Source organism: Oryza glaberrima, chromosome 1, assembly GCF_000147395.1.
Source record: "Oryza glaberrima chromosome 1, OglaRS2, whole genome shotgun sequence".
NCBI classification, from domain to species: Eukaryota; Viridiplantae; Streptophyta; class Magnoliopsida; order Poales; family Poaceae; genus Oryza; species Oryza glaberrima.
In genome coordinates, this window is record NC_068326.1 from 25,030,282 (window position 1) to 25,049,748 (window position 19,467).

Genomic DNA, 19,467 nt, shown 5'->3' on the forward strand with positions numbered 1-19,467 from the left:
TAGGAACTTTATACATAAAAGTTGGCATAGAAATTTTATACATAAAAACCTTTTTCATAGAAACTAGTGTTTGCTTGAGGAGGATGCAAAATAAATGCTTGAGGATGCAAATGCAATATAAGTACAAAGTAATAATGATTTACTGGGGAGGGTTCTACATGGTCACCATAAAATCTACTCACTCCATCTTAAAATATAACAACTTTTAGCCCTCTTCTCCACCATCATTCTATTTCCAACCAATCACAACACTCTCCTATATTCACTTTTCGCACCTACCTCCACTACTCAACCAATCACAACTCTCCACCATTCAATTCTATATATTTTCTTAATAATCATGTCTAACTCTAAAATGCTTATTATATTCTAATATGGAGGGAACAGAACACGACGATGGCACGATACCTCATTTATTCCAAGAAACTTTGCTCCCCTCAGCTTACGGAGCAAGAGGAAGATAACCTGGTCCTCTAGCTAAGTCAGGGGACGGAAACTAGCGATCGAAACGATGACTCTGACAGTGAGGGCGATGTTGTTGGTACAAACGAGAAAGACGATGAGACCGATTGCAACACACTCCCACAGTGACTACTCTGATCATGAGCCTAGCTCACCTGGGCTCACTTGGCTGGTGGGAAATGTTGGTTTTAACTGTCAGGTGGAAGAATGTGGATCTTTTTATCGTCTTGAATTTGTGGCTTAATTTGTTTCTTAATAAACTAGATACTAAAATATTCCTTCCTATACCTATACATAGATTGTCAAACTAAGAAAAAAATTCAATAGAGAATTATTGTTTGGGCTGGGATATTCTTACTAGTTGTCTAGCTAAATAATAAGAAAAATGATACTTTACACATGCATAACATTTTTTTTATATTTATGAAAAAGAAAGTCCTTATATTTAAGCGATCAATGTACAATATTGAATTCCAACATTATTTTTGTATAGAACAACATATATATATATATCATTAAACAAAAAAATTGAGAATGTCAAGTTATATATGTGTACACATGTAACAATAATGAACACTGTAAGAATATCGACCCCCCTACGCTTCAACATCTGTGCAGCAACTCACTCGACACACTCCTTATTGTCCAGTAATACGTACGTAGACGGTTTAGTAAACTCCTTTTTTTTTCACTCGATGCAAATTACACCATGCTAGCATGCATGATGCACATTTGCCATCATATACCTGCCCTGCCCTCTCCATCTAACCTATATATATCATCAGTCAAATATGTTTAATTTGCTTTGTTTTCTTCCATCCATCAGGGGCCAAAGCCTGCACCTCCTGTGTGCACCTCAAAGTTAGGCATCGTCAAATGAGCAGAAGCAGCCGCCCTGTTGTTAGGAGCCGCCTGGCTGTAGCCGATTAGCGCCGCCGCTGGGTTGTAGAAATCTACAATGCCTGCAGCTTCCTTCAGCATGCTGCTGTTGTTGCCACCGTGGCCGCCGCCGCCGACGCCGTCGTTATGGTGGTGTTCAGCAGCAGCATTGCTAGCCTTGATGTTGTTACCGGCGACGAGGTCGACGGAGAGGTCCTTGGCCGTCGCTGTCGAGCCGCCGCCGCACTGCCTCGGCTGCGTCTGGTAGAACACCTTGGACACGACGAGCTCGCCGTCCTTCTCCTCCTCGTCGGAGCCCAGGTGGTACTGGTGCATCACCCAGTTGGTCTTCTCCGGCTTGCGCTGCTTGCCGTAGTTGGTGTAGAGCACCAGGATCTTCTTGTACCCCTTCAGCTTGCCGCCGGTGAACACCGGCCGCGTCTTGCCGGTCTTGTGCCACCGCGTCTCGCCGCCCTGCTCGTCGGTGTGCACCTTCCGCCGCTTCCGCGTCCCCGTCGTGTACGCCTTCGACGGGCGGTGGAAGAAGTGCCGGATCAGGCCGTCCTTGCCGACTCCTGAAATTAACAGCGGCAGAAAGAGAACAGTACGGTTAATATGGTAGAGTGCCACACTGACACTGCTCTCACGAATGAGTTAAGAGATGCAAATGTAATCAATTATATTACGTGCATGCATGCAACAGCAGGTCAGCAACACAACAAGAGTGGCTTCGTAATCGTAGTATCCAGTTGACCAGTTCCAATGTCCTGACGGCTGACGGCTGACGCAGCATAAGACCATTCAGTCAAACTATATGACGAATGGGCCCAGTTAATGATGGTTTTGGGCCGACTCCAGCAATTCTCTGATTCTATCTCTCTCCCCCTGAACTGTTATTGTTTAGTTATTTTTTGCGTCCTTTCCATCATAAGAAAAATACTTGCTCGGTGTTTCAATACATATTCTCTCTGTTCCAAAAATAAATTTATTTTACACTCATCCCATATGTACCAATATAAAACAAAAAGACATACCCTCACTTTATCAAATCTTAATGCAATTATTCCTCATTTTACCTACGTTCCAGTGCATCTATTATTTACTTTCACAAACTCTAGTGCAATGAGTGCTCAAAATAAATTTATTTTAAAATAAATGGGAGAGACAAAAATAAACTTATTCTGAGGTAGGGAGTATTACACTACCAACTTTATTCGTTCGTATAGCTTTGACTATTTTTTTTCTATTAGTATAACAATAATGTGTAACAAAAATTTAGTATTGTAAAAGTACTTAAAAAAACTGCTCTTTTGATTTTTATTTTCAAATTAAATACATATTTGAGAGATGTTGATGGTTAAACTTTAAAGTTTCACCGAATAAAATTATATTTAAAGAGGAGGTGGGGGCGTATTTGTGTTTTGCATCTCTTAACATAGAAATGAAATTTCCCAGGTTGTAAAAAAAAGGAAAAGATCATGCATGTTAACTACAACCTTAAACTTTTATAAAAGTGTGATAGACAATCCTAGAATCTTCATACATTATTTAACCATAAACTATCAAAAATAGATTACTTTTTATACAATGGACTGAATTTAAAGTGGTTTAGTGGAGATATGGCGCTGAAGGGTGAAACTATCTTTGAATTTAAAGAATTACTCACCGATCAACTTCAGAAAATCCTTATCCACATTATGGAGTACTTATAATATAATGTAGATAGTAGTGGAGCCATGCTGTGACCCTGTAAGGTCAATTAACCCCGATAGAATTTTTGCAATCAAGTACTATTAGTAAAAAAAATATTTGCATTTCGCGCGAGGTGGATCTTGATCTTGGCTCAGCCACTGAATCTAGGTAAATTTGGTGTAATATAAATAAAATGTATATATGGCCTGAAAATAGTGTGCGGAACTAAATAACACATTTTTATTTGTCGGCTTAATTATTTTCTTACAGATAGAATTAATTTAGGTCAGCTGTAATCTATGAAATGTAAAGAAAATTACTTTGTACCATGGAAGGAGCATCCCCTGCATGCACATTGTTTTCCAGCTCAACACGCATATGTCTAACAGACTACCACACCAATATTCCCATGAGAATACCCCACGAACGGCCGCTAGCTCCAGCACCAACAAAGAAAAAAAATGTTTGCGTTGTAAACGACATAAAGAGCCACTTGCATTGGTTTTTTAATCATAATTAATTCTTGCTAGATAAAAGTATTTGTAATATATCATTTTCTACTGGATTAATATATAGTACAATGGTGACACGTGGTTTATTATTGATAACTGCTTATATGAAAATAGAGTTCCATGAAAATAATATGATCAGTGCACTATAATGTCTCTTGGTGCAATATTTCTATCACTATGGTAGAAAATAGTACAAGTTATCCTGCGGAATGGAATGCAACCCCCCTGAAGAATATAATATTATATTTCCAAAAGCAGGAAAGGCACTCATAATAATTTAAAGTATCTGTCAGTTATTCTTAGGCCATGTTTAAATTCAACATTTTTTCTTCAAACTTTCAACTTTTCCGTCACATCAAATATTTAGACACATTCATGGAGCATTAAATGTGGATGAAAAAAAACCAATTCACAGTTTGCATGTAAATAACGAGACGAATCTTTTGAGCCTAATTATGCCATGATTTAACAATGTGATGCTACAGTAAACATTTGCTAATAACGAATTAATTAGGCTTAATAAAATTGTCTCGCAGTTTATAGACGGAATCTGTAATTTGTTTTGTTATTAGTCTTCGTTAATACTTCAAATGTAATTTGTTTTGTTATTAGTCTTCGTTAATACTTCAAATGTGTGTCCGTATAGTTAAAAATATTTGGCACACAAACTAAACATAGCCTTATTGCACAAATATACAATGACTATCCTACCCATGCAAATACACCATTATATATAGGCAAATTAAATACTAGGAATATAAAAGGATAAGGGAAAAACCAGTTCATATTGCAACAAGTCTTTTCAAAGTTTATTCTCCCTTTGATCTGATGTTGCGTGTATCCTGCATGACGTGGACCTTTGATGCACTGTGCTGTCACAATCACTCGTTTTCAATGTGAAATAAACTTTTATGCAAGTAGGAGAAGCAATTACTTCAAAGGCAAACTTTAGCAATATTTATACGGTATCGTGCTCAAATGCAACAACACACGATCGGACATACACGAAATTAATGAAAAACGCAAGGACGATCGACATGTATATACCCTAGTGTGGATGTTACAAATACTAAGCGGCTACGCATGATTGACATATATGAAGCAAGGTCATCAAATTGGAAACGACCAGTAAAACTTTATATCAAAATAGGGAATTTTAAACTGAGAATCAACCAAGCAAGAAAATGTTTTGTCAGGAGTACTTCCGTGACGGACAGCACCTATAGTTTCCACGTCCCGTCCAGATCTGATCATCTTTGCAATTGCTATAGCTGATGGCACAATGTAATTAAGCATGCAAGCTAGCTGATCGAGACAAATGCACTTATGTAGATCATGAACTGATGAAACTAAAACTGATTCGATATATGTCGATGAGTCGTAGGAAAAGCATGCATGTAAGTATATTATACGTGCCTGGAAGCCTCTCGGGATGGGTGTAGCAGATGCCGTTCTCGCCCTCGATGGTGGGGATGAACTCGTCGATGAGGGGGTGGAGCTTCCGCGCGTCAGGCCTCGCCTTCCCTTCCAGGTGCTCCAGCAGCTCCTGGTCCGTCGGGTCGAACTTCACCCCGGCCGGCAGCCCCGGCAGGTCCTGGATCGTCGCCGCCGCCGCTGCCTGCAACTGACTCTACACCATGCTCAATGCCATCCAACATGTACACAGGAGACCGATCGATCGATCGAGCAGGGAGGAAGCTCTAGCTAGCTACCTGCTCATACTGCGCGCGGTGGCCGCAGGAGGGGCAGGTCTTGATGAGGTTGACGTGCTGGGAGACCTGCTGCTGCTGCTGCTGCTTCTTGGCCGCGGCCACGGCGGCGGCGGTGGCCAGGTTGTTCTCCACGGCGCGCACGTCGTTGAAGCTGTTGCACCATGTCATGGCTGTATAATCCAACACGACGAGAGATCGTGCAGAGAGAGCGAGCCAGAAAGCCTCTCTCTCTCTCTCTCCCTGTCCCTCCCTCCGGCCTACGCTTTGCTCGTCGCCCCCATATGCGGCAAACGTTAAGGCGAGACCCCGCGCGCGGGAGGAGGGAGAGAGAAAGGAGGAGAGGAGGGAACAAAGCGGCCTGATCGACGAGTGGGAGAACAAAGAGAAAAGAGAGGGGAGCTATAGGAAGCTTGTCCCTGTTAAAAGCTACTCCTACTAGCTGCTAATCGCCTAATCCTCCCTGCCTGCCTTCCCGGCCCAGCTGCTGCGCGCGGCTACTGATTTTCTATCTCCATCTGGTACAGACCAAGGAGGAGAATGAAGGTGGATTCTAAACACTAATCAGAGTATGATTTGTTATTTTTGTTACAACTTGTAGAAGTCGAATTTGAACTTGTATATTTGTGGGGTGATATATTACATATGAATCTATCTTGTCAAATTTTTTTGAATTTTTTCATACACATTTAGTTGACATGCAACAAATAGGTAGATGTCCTCCTTGGTGATTAAAATTGTTTCCCGGAGGAGAATACATCAATTCTCACACCAACTTTTCGGTTGGTGCTTCCCAGGAAGATCGCCACGAGCTGATCTCTCTCTCTCTCTCTCTCTCTCTGGCGAGGCAGGCAGAGGCAGAACCGGCAGTGCATCAGCTGTGTAGTGCAGGCAACAACTACAGAAAGAACACTCCACAAAAGGAGCAAGAGACTAGGATTAGAGAGAGATCGAGCTAGCTATAGGGGACGTACGTACAACAGCTAGCTAGGAGATCAAAATGAAAGGCTAAAGCGATCGATTAACAGGCTGAACAATGAGCGTTTGACAGCTATGGGCATGGACGGATATGTGTCATGTGTGTCGTCGTCGCGAGGTGTGCGGCAACACGCGCGGATGACAAACTGACAATAAATCAATCAATCAAACTCCATAGCTAATTAAGCTAGGCGAACAGCGAGAGAGAATCATAGAACGCAGGGGATCGATCCGGGCGAATGATGCGGTGTTGCTTGGCCCTCAAGTCTGGGCTTGCTAATGCAAACCGTATACGTGAGCCGCAAACCAGGCGCCGGATTCTCTGCGCGCGAGTTGCTGCGTGTACATCTCCCGATCGAGATATGGACGTCCGGCCACCACACGTACACACCACACCAATTTGACGGTTAACATTTACACGTCAGAAATGACACCGGCCGGTGTTAATATAGCTTAGCTGCTGCTATAGCGCTGGTCGTACGTACTACTACTATAGTATAGTCTCTGGCCAAAGGCTTGCGTTGCAAGAAAGCACCTACACTTGCGATTAACCGGAAGACCCGTACACCAAACGCATATGAAATGCATGACGAAGCGATTGGTCGAGGAGAAGGTTGCGCGAAATGCGTGTACTTTGGCTGGGGTTTAAATTAAAGGCGGCAGGATGACCTACATTCTCCTCCGCGCGCGCTAGACCCCGGCTGGTACGGTGCGCGCAGGGTGTGCGTGCGTGCATGTACGTGCAGGTAGCCGCTGCGAAGTACGTATACGCACACATATACTAACCACTGTTCATCGTTTCAACACGGTTAGCTAGCTCTATAGCTATCCAATCAGTTGGTAAACAAACTATACACGTACACTTTGATTAATATTATTCCATTCGATCTGTGATTTATGGTGTGTATGACGTTCGATCGATATAACTCTATCAAACTGGGGGATTGCGAATACCCTAAGCTATTTCGCAATAGAATACAGATGAGAGAGGAGAGGGTTGGGGGAAAAGGCAAAGGAGAGACAGAGAGGAGGTAGCTAGATGCATGAGAGAGAGGGAATTAGACCGGCTGGCCAAAAGCGTACGTGTGGAGGAGGGGGAGGAGGAGGAGGAGGAGGAGGGTGGAGTGGAGATGGGGCAACCTGATTCGATCGCGAGGACGTCCCACCACACCACACCACACCACACCGCCCCACCTGCAACACGCACAACACCCTACTACTTGGCAGCTCGATTGATCGCCCGTCAGTCAGTCGTCTCTCGCGGATGGATCGAGTCGCGGGGGGTGGCGGCTGGGCTGGCTGCGGTGTGCGCGCGCGTGCGTGACCGCGTGAGATGGGGATGGATTTGGGAGAGAGAGGGACTTTTAGATATGAGGTCACCGTAGAGTGTCTTGGAAGAGAGAAATGATGATAGTAGTGTATAGAGCCCAGCCCCCAGCGACAAAAGGACTCCTGAACGACCGAGCCGGGGGGGCGCGCGCGCGTACGTCGTCGATCCACCGGTCGAGACGAGGCGCGTCCGCGCGTGTATTGATCCGTCCCGTACGTTGATCGATCTGGGCGTTTGGGGGCCATGTGCAGATGCGTCGTGGCGTGCGTGAACATGCGCACCTGCGGGATTTGGACCGGTCGATCTAAGTTTGAGGGCGTGGATTTGGGACCATTGATCTTCGGCGTATCGGTCCGGCCGGTCGCGATGAGCTAAGCGATACGTCATGCCCCTGGATCAGATTGACAGGAATCAGAGATTAGTTAATTAAGTATAATACTCCCTCCATACTCGTAAAGGAAGTTTAAGACAGCGACACGGTTTCCAAAATACAACTTTGACTTCTTATTTCTATAAAAATATTTATTGAAAAATGATATATGTATACTTTTATGAAAGTATTTTTCAAGACAAATCTATATATATAATTTTTAAATTTTCAAACTCAACAACTTAAGAGTTATTCATAATTTATATTTCCAAGGTTTAACTTAAACATTGTTCTAAACGACTTCCTTTATGAGTATGGAGGGAGTATAGGAGCGCACCAAGATCAAAAAAAAAAAAAGAAAAATCCATAACTCTCATATACTATATTTACTTTGGTAACAAACTCGATGCATGTGGACAATTCTCACTATTTTCTAACTAATAACAAACCAAGACATCACTTTGGTTGTAAAATATTATGTGCAGGGATACATGCACCAATATTTATTTACTCCCATACACAGATAACGAATAGACTTATGTAATGATAATAATATGATGATCACTTGGGAATAACCCCAAAAAAGTTAGATGATGATCAATTAGGAATGGAGGGAGTATATTATAAGACGTTTTGGCATTTCCATCGCTCGTTTAGATCCACTAACATCTATACGAATTTGGACACATATATGAAGCACATATATGGATCCATGCATAACTATATTCAAAATCCAAACATCTTATAATGTGAAACAAATGAAGTAGGTGAGAATTAACAAGGGTATTTAAGGTATAGCATTATAATCCCAAACATTGCCACACCTCCTTACAAAACCTAGCCAAAGGTGTGGTCATAAATTGATGGCCACACCTCTTAGACAAGGTTTGGCTAAAAGATGGGTGTAAGACATGTGGGCCTTTGAATTGAAAAACTATGGTATGCCATAACTTTGATAGTGAAACAAATATACTCCATATGTACCATATATGGCAATTTTGTACTGGATGAGACATCCTAAAACTACGAATTTGGACAGGGGTATGTCCAGATTCGTAGTTATAAGATGTGTCACATCCAGCACGCCCCTATCCAAATTCATAGTTATAGAATGCGTCATATCTGACACTAGATTGCTATATTAATTATGGGACGGAAGTGGTATATCCTAGAAAGGGTGGTGAAGTTTGGCAAAATAAGGGAGTGACCCAAACAACCACAAGCACAACTTCAGGCTGATTACAACGTGTTAGTCGCCAACCCTTGAGGATGTTATATGGACTATAATTACTGGTATTTTAAGATTGAAATTCAAATATTATGTTAAATGTATGATCACTCAGATTTAAATGTCTTTAAAATGTTTCTACTTTAAAAGTTTCTATATATATACCTTGTGTATATAAACTTAATTAAGAAAAAAATAAAACCGTGTGAGCGGAAAAAAATAGAAGTAGGGTGTTTGCGAGGGGTCATTAGACTTCTCTCTCAAAGTGTCTAATTAGTAAAGAATAGATAGATAGATAGATGTAGATGAGTACATGGTTAGGCTACCTTTTGGCATAGTCGACATGTGTCAAATTAGTACACCAGATGGGGCAATAGATGGGAGAATGTATATTTTATTTTGAAAGTTTAATGTTGTATGGTTTGATCAATAATTAGCCAGATTCGTGCATTTAGTGTATTAAAAAGTACCTTGAATTGCTTTAGTTTCAGAAAAAGTACCTTGAATATGTTTTACTTAATGGTCAAAGTTTAAACTTTAATACTTTTTAGAAAATAATATACAGCCTACGAAAAAATAATTTAACACCCTTTCCTCAACCCCCCCCAAAAAAAAACCAAAAAAAAGAACAGTTGAGGTATATTATTCCTTTTCTTCAACGAGATTTGCAACCTATTTCTACACACCAATAATATTATTTTTCACATGTATTTTCTCCATGCATATTTGGTTGAAGAAAAAAAAGTTTAATCTGAGTATATAATCTCATTGTGCTTCTCAGGAGGGCATATAAAAAGCACAAAGTGTGCACGTATCTGCTTCTCCCTCGAAGAGTTAAAAATAACTGGTCCATATGTATCTTGACATGCAAGCGTCTCCCTATTGTTCGACTGTGACAATCTTTGCGTTAGACTACAACAAATATACGCGTCGTCGATTAGTTGGAGAGGTATATGCGTCGTTGGTAAGTAGTGTAATCTAATCAGGTACTCCACTGCTACTAATACTATTTAATTTAACTTGTAGGGCAAGTCTCACCATCTATAGCTAGCTCCGTCATGTTGAAAAACGGAGGCAGTACTTCGATCCGAGAGAATCGGAATTATGTTGGAGTTTGACATTTTACCACACTTTTTCAACAGATGGGTATGAAAATGCACAAAGACTTCAAGGATGCAATCACTTCTCCAACTTGCTCTCTGACTCTACCATGCGCCTTAAATTTTCGCAGAAAGCTAGAAAAAGGCACGTTTTTTTTTTCTCATTTCTCTTGATATTTCAGAGTACTTTTCTCAACATCAAGGAATGAATGAACGATCGGTATGAAATGAACATTGGCAGTCAAAGATATTACTAGTAATTTCTCAGTGACAGTCTCTCATATTTTATTCGAGAGAATTTTAACCCCCCAAAAAAATCTAGAGAGCAGTTAATTACTACGAATACAGGGATTGCTTTTGTAGGACTTTCATGTGATTTGGTACATGATGGACAACGACATATATCGACCATTGGCGATTAGATGTTGCTTCGTGTGACACTGACACTGGACTTGCTTCTGATGCATTCCATATATCGCACGATAGAGTACATGTACCTAACTGAACCTGATGTATCCATGTGAGTGATACCACCTCTAGCTAAGCTACCACGAAGAACTGAACTCGCCTAGTGAAGCCAAGAGACAAGACAAATGCTACTTACACTGAAGCTTTTTCAGAGGATAAAAACAGTTAATTAAGGGGCGTCACACGCACACCAAGGCAATTCGGTATGCAGATATACAAAGCTCTGACCTTTACTAGATCATTGGCTACAACTAAAGCTCCGGGCATGATCATGCCATGATATGTGCAAATTTAAAGGGATGGAAAGAAGGAATCACATGATTAAAGCCGTATGCTGTCGCCTCTGATGATCGGCAGCTTTTAATTTACAATGTTCCCCAGACTCCTGGTAGCAGTAGCACACTGTCGCCTCATGTCTTGAGAATTGCAGATGCAGCTTGGTTATCACTCAGAGATCAGCTAGGAGGACCACTGCATACATGCAGGAGGATTTGTCTCAAGGAAAGTGTTTTACTTGGAGGAGCCTAAAGTGTTTTGTTCCAATGGTCTTTATGTGGTCGCCTAGGTGAGGCAAGCATGCATGCAGGTTTGTCTCTACTCTCAAATGCTGTTGTTCTGTTCTCAAAAAAGAAAAAAGAAGTGCTGTTGTTCTGAAGATTGTCGAGGATGATCGATGTTCTCTTTGCAGGCTTTGCAGCCTTATATTGGGCTGGGCTTTGCATCTATGAGTTTGGATCAGCCCATTTTTGCCTCTGACATATGCATGGCTCGGTGGATCCACATCTATGAGCAAGGCATTGTAGTTCTTCATACCAGATGAAAAGAATCAAACCAAATGCATAATCCAGTTAAGCACGGCTAGGAGGGAACATCTATTTACGTGTATATATAACTGCCACAGAACAATTTTAGACCCAAAAAACTGTTCTTTCCGTTACCAATGTGCGTCTACAACTGTTGGAGCTCAAAAAAGAGAAACTGGAACACCAAACATTCTCGCATTTCTTGCCAGCAGAACTCCCAGTTCATTTAATTTTTGCATCTTTCTTGCAAGAAGGCATCCATAAACGGACAACAAACAGAAACAGAGTAACAGACCATTACCTTCCTTCCCTTCAAATCCCTTCCTTTTCCATTGATAAAATCCCTAGTTGCGTCTCCTCTAACAAAAGATCACCAACGCTAAATAGAACAAACTGGACGAAGAGGACAGCTACTATGTCTGCTCCACACCACCGTCACCACAACATGGAATTGCTGGCAGGATCAGAGGGAATCCTCTTTTGTTGAATATATTTGATCGTACCAGCAACATGAGCCCATGCAGAAAACAATCGCCCAGACATAAGAACATCAAATTTCTTCCTTCAGACACTGTTCCTGTCTTCCAATTCCTGGCTCCAACCTTGGCAACGGCAGCACAAGGCCCCTGCAGTGACAATGTTACATTCATCAAATGGTAACATGATGGTTCTTTGTGCATTGCCCTGCTTTGTTCTCAGTTTCACAGATAGCTTCAGGGATAAGGAAGGGAATGCGCGCTATAGGTTTGTCGCATTCAAGGGATTGTGGGGTCATCGACAATCAAGCACCTCTTGATCCACACGTTGTAGTTGAATGAATACAATTTCTAGACTTTGTCCATTGAACTGTTTCAGCAATGACTTTTGTTTCTATAGCGCTGTTAGACCAAAATGTGGTGTCTTGCTTCAATCCAATACCGTAAGAGTAAGCAAAGAAAGTTCTCATAATATTGCTGACTATTATAGTGGTTATTGGCAGAATGCAGTTTGTCAGCTTCCCAGCCACCCACCATGACATTGGCTTTCCACTCTCCACAACAGTCTGGTAATCAAAGATCTTGCTCGCTCAAATTCATGTTGAGGTCAAACAGGTGTAATCCCCTCAACATAGACAGAAAAACATACAGTAGCATGTATCTCAATACTTGATATTTTGGCTGTTGACTTTTTCTCATGGTTATACTCCTAGCCAATAGAATGAAGATCCATAATTCCATATTTTGCGGTGCTGTTTGGCCTGTTCCATTAAGTGAATTCATAGATTAAGCATGTTAGACATGTCATAAGCAGAGGATTCACTATGACAATTAAGCAGCATAAACTCTAAAGAAAGCTATCAGAACAAAAGTACAGTGAATTTCTTTTGGAAAACAAGGTTATTATATGCAAGTGGAAAGTAATAAACATATTTGATTTAATCTTTATGGAGGGAACCGATGGAAAACATCACTAGAAACTGCGCATTTCCAGGGAGGTTCACATTGTAGAGATTTTCTTTTGCCGTGCAATAAACCTGAACAATTGATATGCTACTTAGCAGTCCATAAGAAAATGAAAGAAAAATGAATAGAATAAAATCGACATATGAAAATATGAAACAGTGCAATAACCTAGCTAACATTTCACTTTCCCAATAAATCTACCTAACATTGGTTGTACAATATGTCAATAATTACATTGGACTTAACTGCCTAGCTTGCTATGCAATAGTTTGAGCTACAGGTTTTGATCATTTATCACCAAACTCCACATATATGAACAATTAAAGTTAATGCTTAGTATATTTACGTATGTACTCCCTCCGGTTTCATTTTAATTGACGCTTTGGACAATGACACGCTCTACAAGATATACCTTTGACCTTATTTTTCTATTATAATATATACAATAAATAAATGCATGTTTACTTTTATTATAGTGTTTTGAAAGACAAATCTATATATGTTTTTCTAGTTTCTTTAAACTAAATATTTTTAAAGTTATTGATGGTCAAAGTTATAAAAATTTAACCTCAACCATGTCCAGAACGTCAATTAATATAGAACCGGAGGGAGTAATGAACAAGATGTATGGGACTATGGAAAACAACATCGCACCATACCTGAACACTGCCAACTGCTCGTAACTTCAAAAAAAAACAGATATCATTACATAACCTGGAAAAGTGAACACCAAAATGTAAGATCTATCGACAACAAATCTCCCACTTGTGTAACAGCATAGAAAGAGTAAGAAGTATATGACCTCTGAGCACAATGTTTGCTTGGCAACAGCTCGCGCATACGATGTATCAGTGGAGTGTAGTCTGTTCCTTTATTTCAATTTGAAACTGTTAACTGGCTCCACATTTCCTCAGCTTCTTGTCTTACCTTTTTCTTACTCCAATATGCACGTACAATCGTATCCCATGTTTCCCTCTCAGGGATGCATCTCTCTGATAACATGTCGCGCACAACATGAGCAGCTTTCTCTAAATTGTTCTTTTTCGATAAGCACTCGACAAGGAGATGGAAAGTTGTTGGCTTGGTAGAAATTCCACGGGTACGCATGCTCTGGTACACCTGAAAAGCCCTTACAACTTCACCCTTAGAACACAGTGCTGTCACCACTGCATCATTTATCCTGCCATGCAGGCTCCAAGTCAAGCGGTTTGGTCGGATGCCAGCAAAATTCATCTCATCGAGGTAATTTGAAGCCTCCAAAGCCCTTCCTGCATCACATAGCCCAACAATTAGCTTACCGAACAACCCAGCATCAGGCTTCCTCCCCTGGAGACGCATCCGGTCTAAAATCTCCATGGCCTGACCCAGACAGCCCTCCTTACAGAGCCCATCAATAACAGAACTGTATGTGATTGTATTTGGAAGCTTCCTCTCCTTAACCATCCTGTCCAGCAGCTCCACTGCTGAGGCAGCACGCCCACCTTTGCACAATCCATCGATCAGTGAACTGTATGTTACCACATTCGGCATGATCCCTCTCCTAGCCATTTCATCGAACAGTTTCAGAGCATCATCAAAGCAAGCCTCCCGCGCGAGCCAGTGGATAAGAGTGGTGTAAGTAACCACCGTTGGTGCAGTGCCATTCGCAATCATCTCCGCGAACAGGTCGCGGGCCTCCGGCAGCCGGCCGCGGCGGCAGAGCCCATCGATCACAGTATTGTAGGAGCACGCGTCGGGTTTGGGGATGTTCCGAAAAACGCGAACGGCGTCGTCGATGGGGACGGCGGCGTCGGAGCAGTGGGCCTTGACGAGGACATTGTAGGTGGCGGTGGTGGGGGCAAAGCCGGCGGCGCGCATGTCGGCGAGGAGGGAGCGGGCCAGGGAGAGGTGGGAGTGAGCGACGAGGGCGGCGAGGACCGCGGTGTAGGAGCGGGCGGAGTGCGGGAGGCCGAGGGCGGAGGGCGCGGAGCGGAAGAGGTGGAGCGCGGCGAGGGGCTGGTGGGCGCGGGAGTAGGCGCGGAGGAGGGAGAGGAACGGGGGCTCGAGCTCGCCGGGCGAGGGGAAGAGATCGCGCGAGCGGGAGAGGAGGGAGGATGCGAGCGGGAGGAGGCTGGCGGAGGCGAGGCGGGACGTGAGGAGGGAGACGGTGTCGCGCGACGGGAGGACGGGCGCGGCGGCGGCGGCCGTGGAATCGTCGGGCGGGGACGCGGACGAGGGCCTGGCGGTGGCCGCGTCGAAGAGCGTCAGGGCCCGGCGCGGGTCACGCTCCGCGCGGACCAGGCGGTGGAGGTGGTCGGCGGTGAGGGTCTTGGGCCATCTGGTCGCCGAGGGGGTGGCCGGCGGCATTGGGCTGCGGCGGCGGCGGCGGGATGGGCAAAGCCTGCGTGTACGAGGCGGGACAGAGGTGTTCGGCGGAATGCTGCCCTGCCCTGGCAACACGAGGACCTCTAGCAAGTGCGCGCAGTTGCGTGACCGAACATTTGTCGGGCCGGCCCATTTTCAAAGAAAAGGATGGGCCTATTTCGGCCATAGCTGAAAATTAATTAGGGCCTGCTTGGGAATTAAGGACCTTTCTCGACCGGAATAAGTTCACCAGAGGTCCCTCAACTTAACAGCGAGACTTTTGAGGTCCCCTAACCACAAAACCAGAAATTTCCACCCCTAAACTTTACGAAACCGTGTAAAAAAGGTCCCAGGGCAGTATGGATCTCTAGTTTCTCTGATGTGGCATCCTAGTTAGCAAAAAAAATAAAAAAAATTATGGGGCCACATGTAAGTGAGAAGAAAAAAATGTGGGACCCACACTTCTTTTTCGTTTTCTTTTCTCTTTTCTTTCTCCTCTTCTCTTCTCTTCTCCGGAGGCCGCCGGCGGTAGAGGGAGCCTGGGAGATAGGGGGCGGGGGTGGGCGAAGCGGCCACTGGCGAGCGCGGCAGTGGGCGGCTGGAGAGGGGGGAAGAGGTGGCCGGTGAGCCTGCGAGGGAGGAGAGGGGGGGTGGCGGCGGGTGGAGCAGCAGCGGGAGAGAAGAGAGAGGGGGTCGCGCCGGCCGAGCTTCACTTGCGAGCTCGTCGGCGGCAATGGCGTCCCTCCGCGCGCTCCCCCTTCTCGTCCTGGGCATGGCGTTGTGCGCACTCGCGTTGTTCCCCTTCGTCGCCTCTGCGTCCCGTGACCTCCGCCACCATCCTGCGGGCTTCGTCATCGGCGGGAAAGGGTAGAGAGGGGGTCGAGCCACCCGAGCTTCACTCATCGGCGACAATGGCGTCCCTCTAGCCAACTGTTGTTGGTGTTGCTGATGCTAATGCGGCTTCCTCCGCCGCCTCCCCGTCTGCACCACCATCTCGGGCAGCTCCACACCGTGGTCCCGCACCCACAGCGACGTCGTCCGCAGCGCCCTCGCCGCGCACTGCCCCAGCTCCTCTCCCTTCCCTTCCCCGTCTTTCCCGCCGTCAAAGCAGCACAAGAGGCACCCAAGGCGGCGACGTCGCCTCCCTCCGAGCGGCAGCGGCGACCTTGTCTCCCTCCGTTCTTGCCCGTCGCCGCCCTGCCCGCCGGCCTCTCAGGCTCGGGGGAAGAAGAGAAGAGGAGAAGAGAGAACAAAGAAAAGAGAAGAAGAAAAAAAAAGAAAAAGAAAAGAGGAGAAATGGGCGCTGATATGTGGGTTCCACCATATGCCACGTCAGCCAAACCGGGGAAAATTAGATCAGCACTGTCTAGGGACCTTTTTTGCACGGTTTTGTATAGTTTAGGAATGGAGATTTCTAGTTTTGTGGTTAAGGGACCTCAAAAATCTCGCTGTTAAGTTGATAAACCTTCGATGAACTTATTCCTTCTCAACCTGGTAAAAGAAATAAAAGCCCGTAACTTTCGGCCACCTAAAGTACCGGAGAATATATTCAATACCCTTCCTGTTCGGGAGAAAAAAATTGGTAGAAATAACTTATCGGAGCAATTTGGGACTCGAAGTAGACAAATAGATAGATAAAAAAAACTATGATGAATAATCAAAAATAACATCAAACTCACCAACAGATGTTCATGTAATGTTCCACATGTTTTCACGTAAATCTTCATTGTAGTTCGTAAAGCAATGTCTCGGTGCTTCTTCGTTTGTACTTATATTTCACCGGTAATTAGGAATGCAGTTTTTATAGGCGATATATACAGAGAACAAAATGGATATCCTTAAAAAAACAAATGGAACTGATAGATCTCGATATAAAAAGTCACCTAATAAATCTATCTATCTATCTATCTATTATATTATTAAAACAACTTTGAAAGGAGACACCACGTTCGCTGTGGGGGCTAGAAATTCCCACATTAATCGGAGAAAAAGAAAAAAAAAGAAAAGAAAAGTCCAAGTAGAAATACAATCTAAACATAGCTGAAATTCAGAATTAAGAATAAGCAATATTGAAAGAAGTTTCTATTTAACAACCCAATACGAGATTAATACAAATTCAAAATAAAAATAAAATAAAATCTGAAATTATAAAATAAAAGGAAGTCCAAGTAGGAATATAATTTAAAAATAGCTGAAATTCGGAATTAAAAATAAGGAATATTGAGAGAAGAGTCCATATAATAACCCAATACGAGATTAGTTAATATTCGGAATAAAAATAAATAAATTCGAAATTAGCAAAGAGAAAAAAAGTTAAAATAGGAATACAATTTAAAATCAACTGAAATACAAAATTAAAAATAAGTAATAGTGAAAGAAGAATCAATATAAGAAACCAATATGAGATTAATTAAAATTCAGAATAAAAAATAAAAAAAATCCAAAATTAGTAAAAAAAAGAGAGTTCAACTGAAATTCAAAAAATAAAAAAAAATAAAAGTATTAAAAACACTATACGGTATTAATTAAAAAAAATTTAAATTAGAAAAAGAAAAAAAGATTTCAATTAGGAATAGTGGTGGCAGTTGATACGATATATAAAAACTGTTAATAAAACACCAAATAGAATCCTAATGATGATTAAAAGGAGGGACGAGCAAGACGGTTGCCGGGACTTCTAGAAAGTAAAAAAAAACCCAATTGATAAACATATTCGATTTTTAAAATCTCAATGAGAATAAAGGAGAAGCAGCGTGCGGGGTGTATAGGAGTATAGTTGTAGAGCCGCCGACGGTTAGCGGGACTTTTAGAAAATAAAAAATAAATTCTAACGATAGCTATGTTCGATTTTAGAATCCCGATGAAAATAAAGAATAGGCGGCGGATGGGCCGTAGAGGTGTATAGTGGCATCGTTTGACGGGACTTCTGAAACTATAAAAAATGAAACCCAACAAGACAATAAACTCTAAAAACTACAAGGTCCAATTTTTAAAGGTTCGGAACTTCTAAAAAGTAAAAATAAAACAATGATAATCATGATGCATTTTAAAATCTCAAGGGAGGCAGCGGGCGAGCCATAAAGGAGTACAATGGCAAAGCCGCTGACGGTTTGGCGGGACTTATAGAAAGTAAAAAAATGAACCCGAACGATAATTATGTTCGATTTGTAAAATCCCAATGATAATAAAGAGAAAAGAGAGTGGACGGGCCTTAGAGGAGTATAATGGCAGCGTTTGACGGGACTTGTAGAAATTATAAAAACGAAAACCAACGAGATAATAAACTCAAAAACCTATAAGATCTAATTTTAAGAGGTTTCAAGGAGAATGAATAGAAATAGTGGTAAACCGAGGAAACAAAAGAAGGATATGACAGAAGTAAGGGGTAGCAGCTGGTGCGACTTTTCAAAACTATATAATTAGAAATACGAGGATAGCTATTTAATAAATCTTAAGTAAATTCATACTGAAAAATATATGATTTTGTTTGGGTGCTAGCCGCGCAATTGCGCGGGCCAAAAGGAGGCACTACGTTCGTTGTGGGGGTTACAAATTCCCACATTAATCAGAGAAAAAGAAAAAAAAAGGAGAGTCATACAATTTAAAAAAAAGCTGAAACTCAGAATTAAAAATAAGCAATATTGAAAGAAGTTTCCATATAAGAACCCAATACGAGATTAATCAAAATTCAAAATAAAAATAAAATAAAATCCAAAATTAGAAAAGGAAAGGAGAGTACAAGTAGGAATACAATTTAAAAATAGCTGAAATTCGGAATTAAAAATAAGGAATATTAAAAGAAGAGTCCATATAATAACCCAATACGAGATTAATTAAAATTCAGAACAAAAATAAAAATAAATCCGAAATTAGCAAAAGAAAATAAAAGAAGAGCTCAAGTAGGAATACAATTTAAAATTACCTGAAATTCGGAATTAAAAATTAGCAATATTGAAAGAAGAATCCATATAAGAACCCAATACGAGATAAAAAAATAAAATAATATCAAAAATTAGAAATATCAAAAATATAAAATAATATCAAAAATTAAAAAAATCAAAAGAGAGTTCAAGTAGAAATACAACTTTGAAACAACTGAAATTGAAAATAAAAAATTAAAACATTAAAAGAACACAATACGGTATTAACTA

The 19,467-nt window shown here is 42.1% G+C and overlaps 2 protein-coding genes across 4 annotated transcripts; both read right to left on the bottom strand.

Annotated features, from left to right (window-relative positions):
* Nucleotides 1-934: 934 nt before the first annotated feature.
* Nucleotides 935-5,738, bottom strand: LOC127760769 (NAC domain-containing protein 73-like). 3 transcript variants are annotated; one of them, XM_052285067.1, is made up of 3 exons: nucleotides 5,258-5,738; nucleotides 4,962-5,175; nucleotides 935-1,916 (listed from the first exon to the last, which is right to left on the bottom strand). In XM_052285067.1, exons 1-3 carry the CDS (start codon nucleotides 5,423-5,425, stop codon nucleotides 1,285-1,287), a joined length of 1,014 nt encoding a protein of 337 aa, XP_052141027.1. In that variant the 5' UTR covers nucleotides 5,426-5,738; the 3' UTR covers nucleotides 935-1,284. The 3 variants fall into 3 exon arrangements, with proteins under 3 accessions (XP_052141027.1, XP_052141029.1, XP_052141028.1); XM_052285069.1 differs by having other exon boundaries at nucleotides 4,962-5,163; nucleotides 5,258-5,737; XM_052285068.1 differs by having other exon boundaries at nucleotides 4,962-5,169; nucleotides 5,258-5,737.
* A 5,080-nt stretch (nucleotides 5,739-10,818) lies between these two features.
* Nucleotides 10,819-15,371, bottom strand: LOC127764864 (pentatricopeptide repeat-containing protein At5g46100). The gene is made up of 3 exons (XM_052289751.1): nucleotides 13,776-15,371; nucleotides 13,633-13,687; nucleotides 10,819-12,768 (listed from the first exon to the last, which is right to left on the bottom strand). The coding sequence occupies exon 1, from the start codon at nucleotides 15,317-15,319 to the stop codon at nucleotides 13,850-13,852; it is 1,470 nt and encodes a 489-aa protein (XP_052145711.1). The 5' UTR covers nucleotides 15,320-15,371; the 3' UTR covers nucleotides 10,819-12,768; nucleotides 13,633-13,687; nucleotides 13,776-13,849.
* Between the last annotated feature and the right edge of the window lie 4,096 nt (nucleotides 15,372-19,467).

Coding starts and splice junctions, on each gene's coding strand:
- LOC127764864 (XM_052289751.1), bottom strand. CDS start 15,319: ATGCCGCCGGCCACCCCCTCGGCGACCAGATGGCCCAAGACCCTCACC.
- LOC127760769 (XM_052285067.1), bottom strand. CDS start 5,425: ATGACATGGTGCAACAGCTTCAACGACGTGCGCGCCGTGGAGAACAAC. Junction 5,176..5,257: donor ACCGCGCGCAGTATGAGCAG/GTAGCTAGCTAG, acceptor AGCATGGTGTAG/AGTCAGTTGCAGGCAGCGGC. Junction 1,917..4,961: donor CCATCCCGAGAGGCTTCCAG/GCACGTATAATA, acceptor TGTTAATTTCAG/GAGTCGGCAAGGACGGCCTG.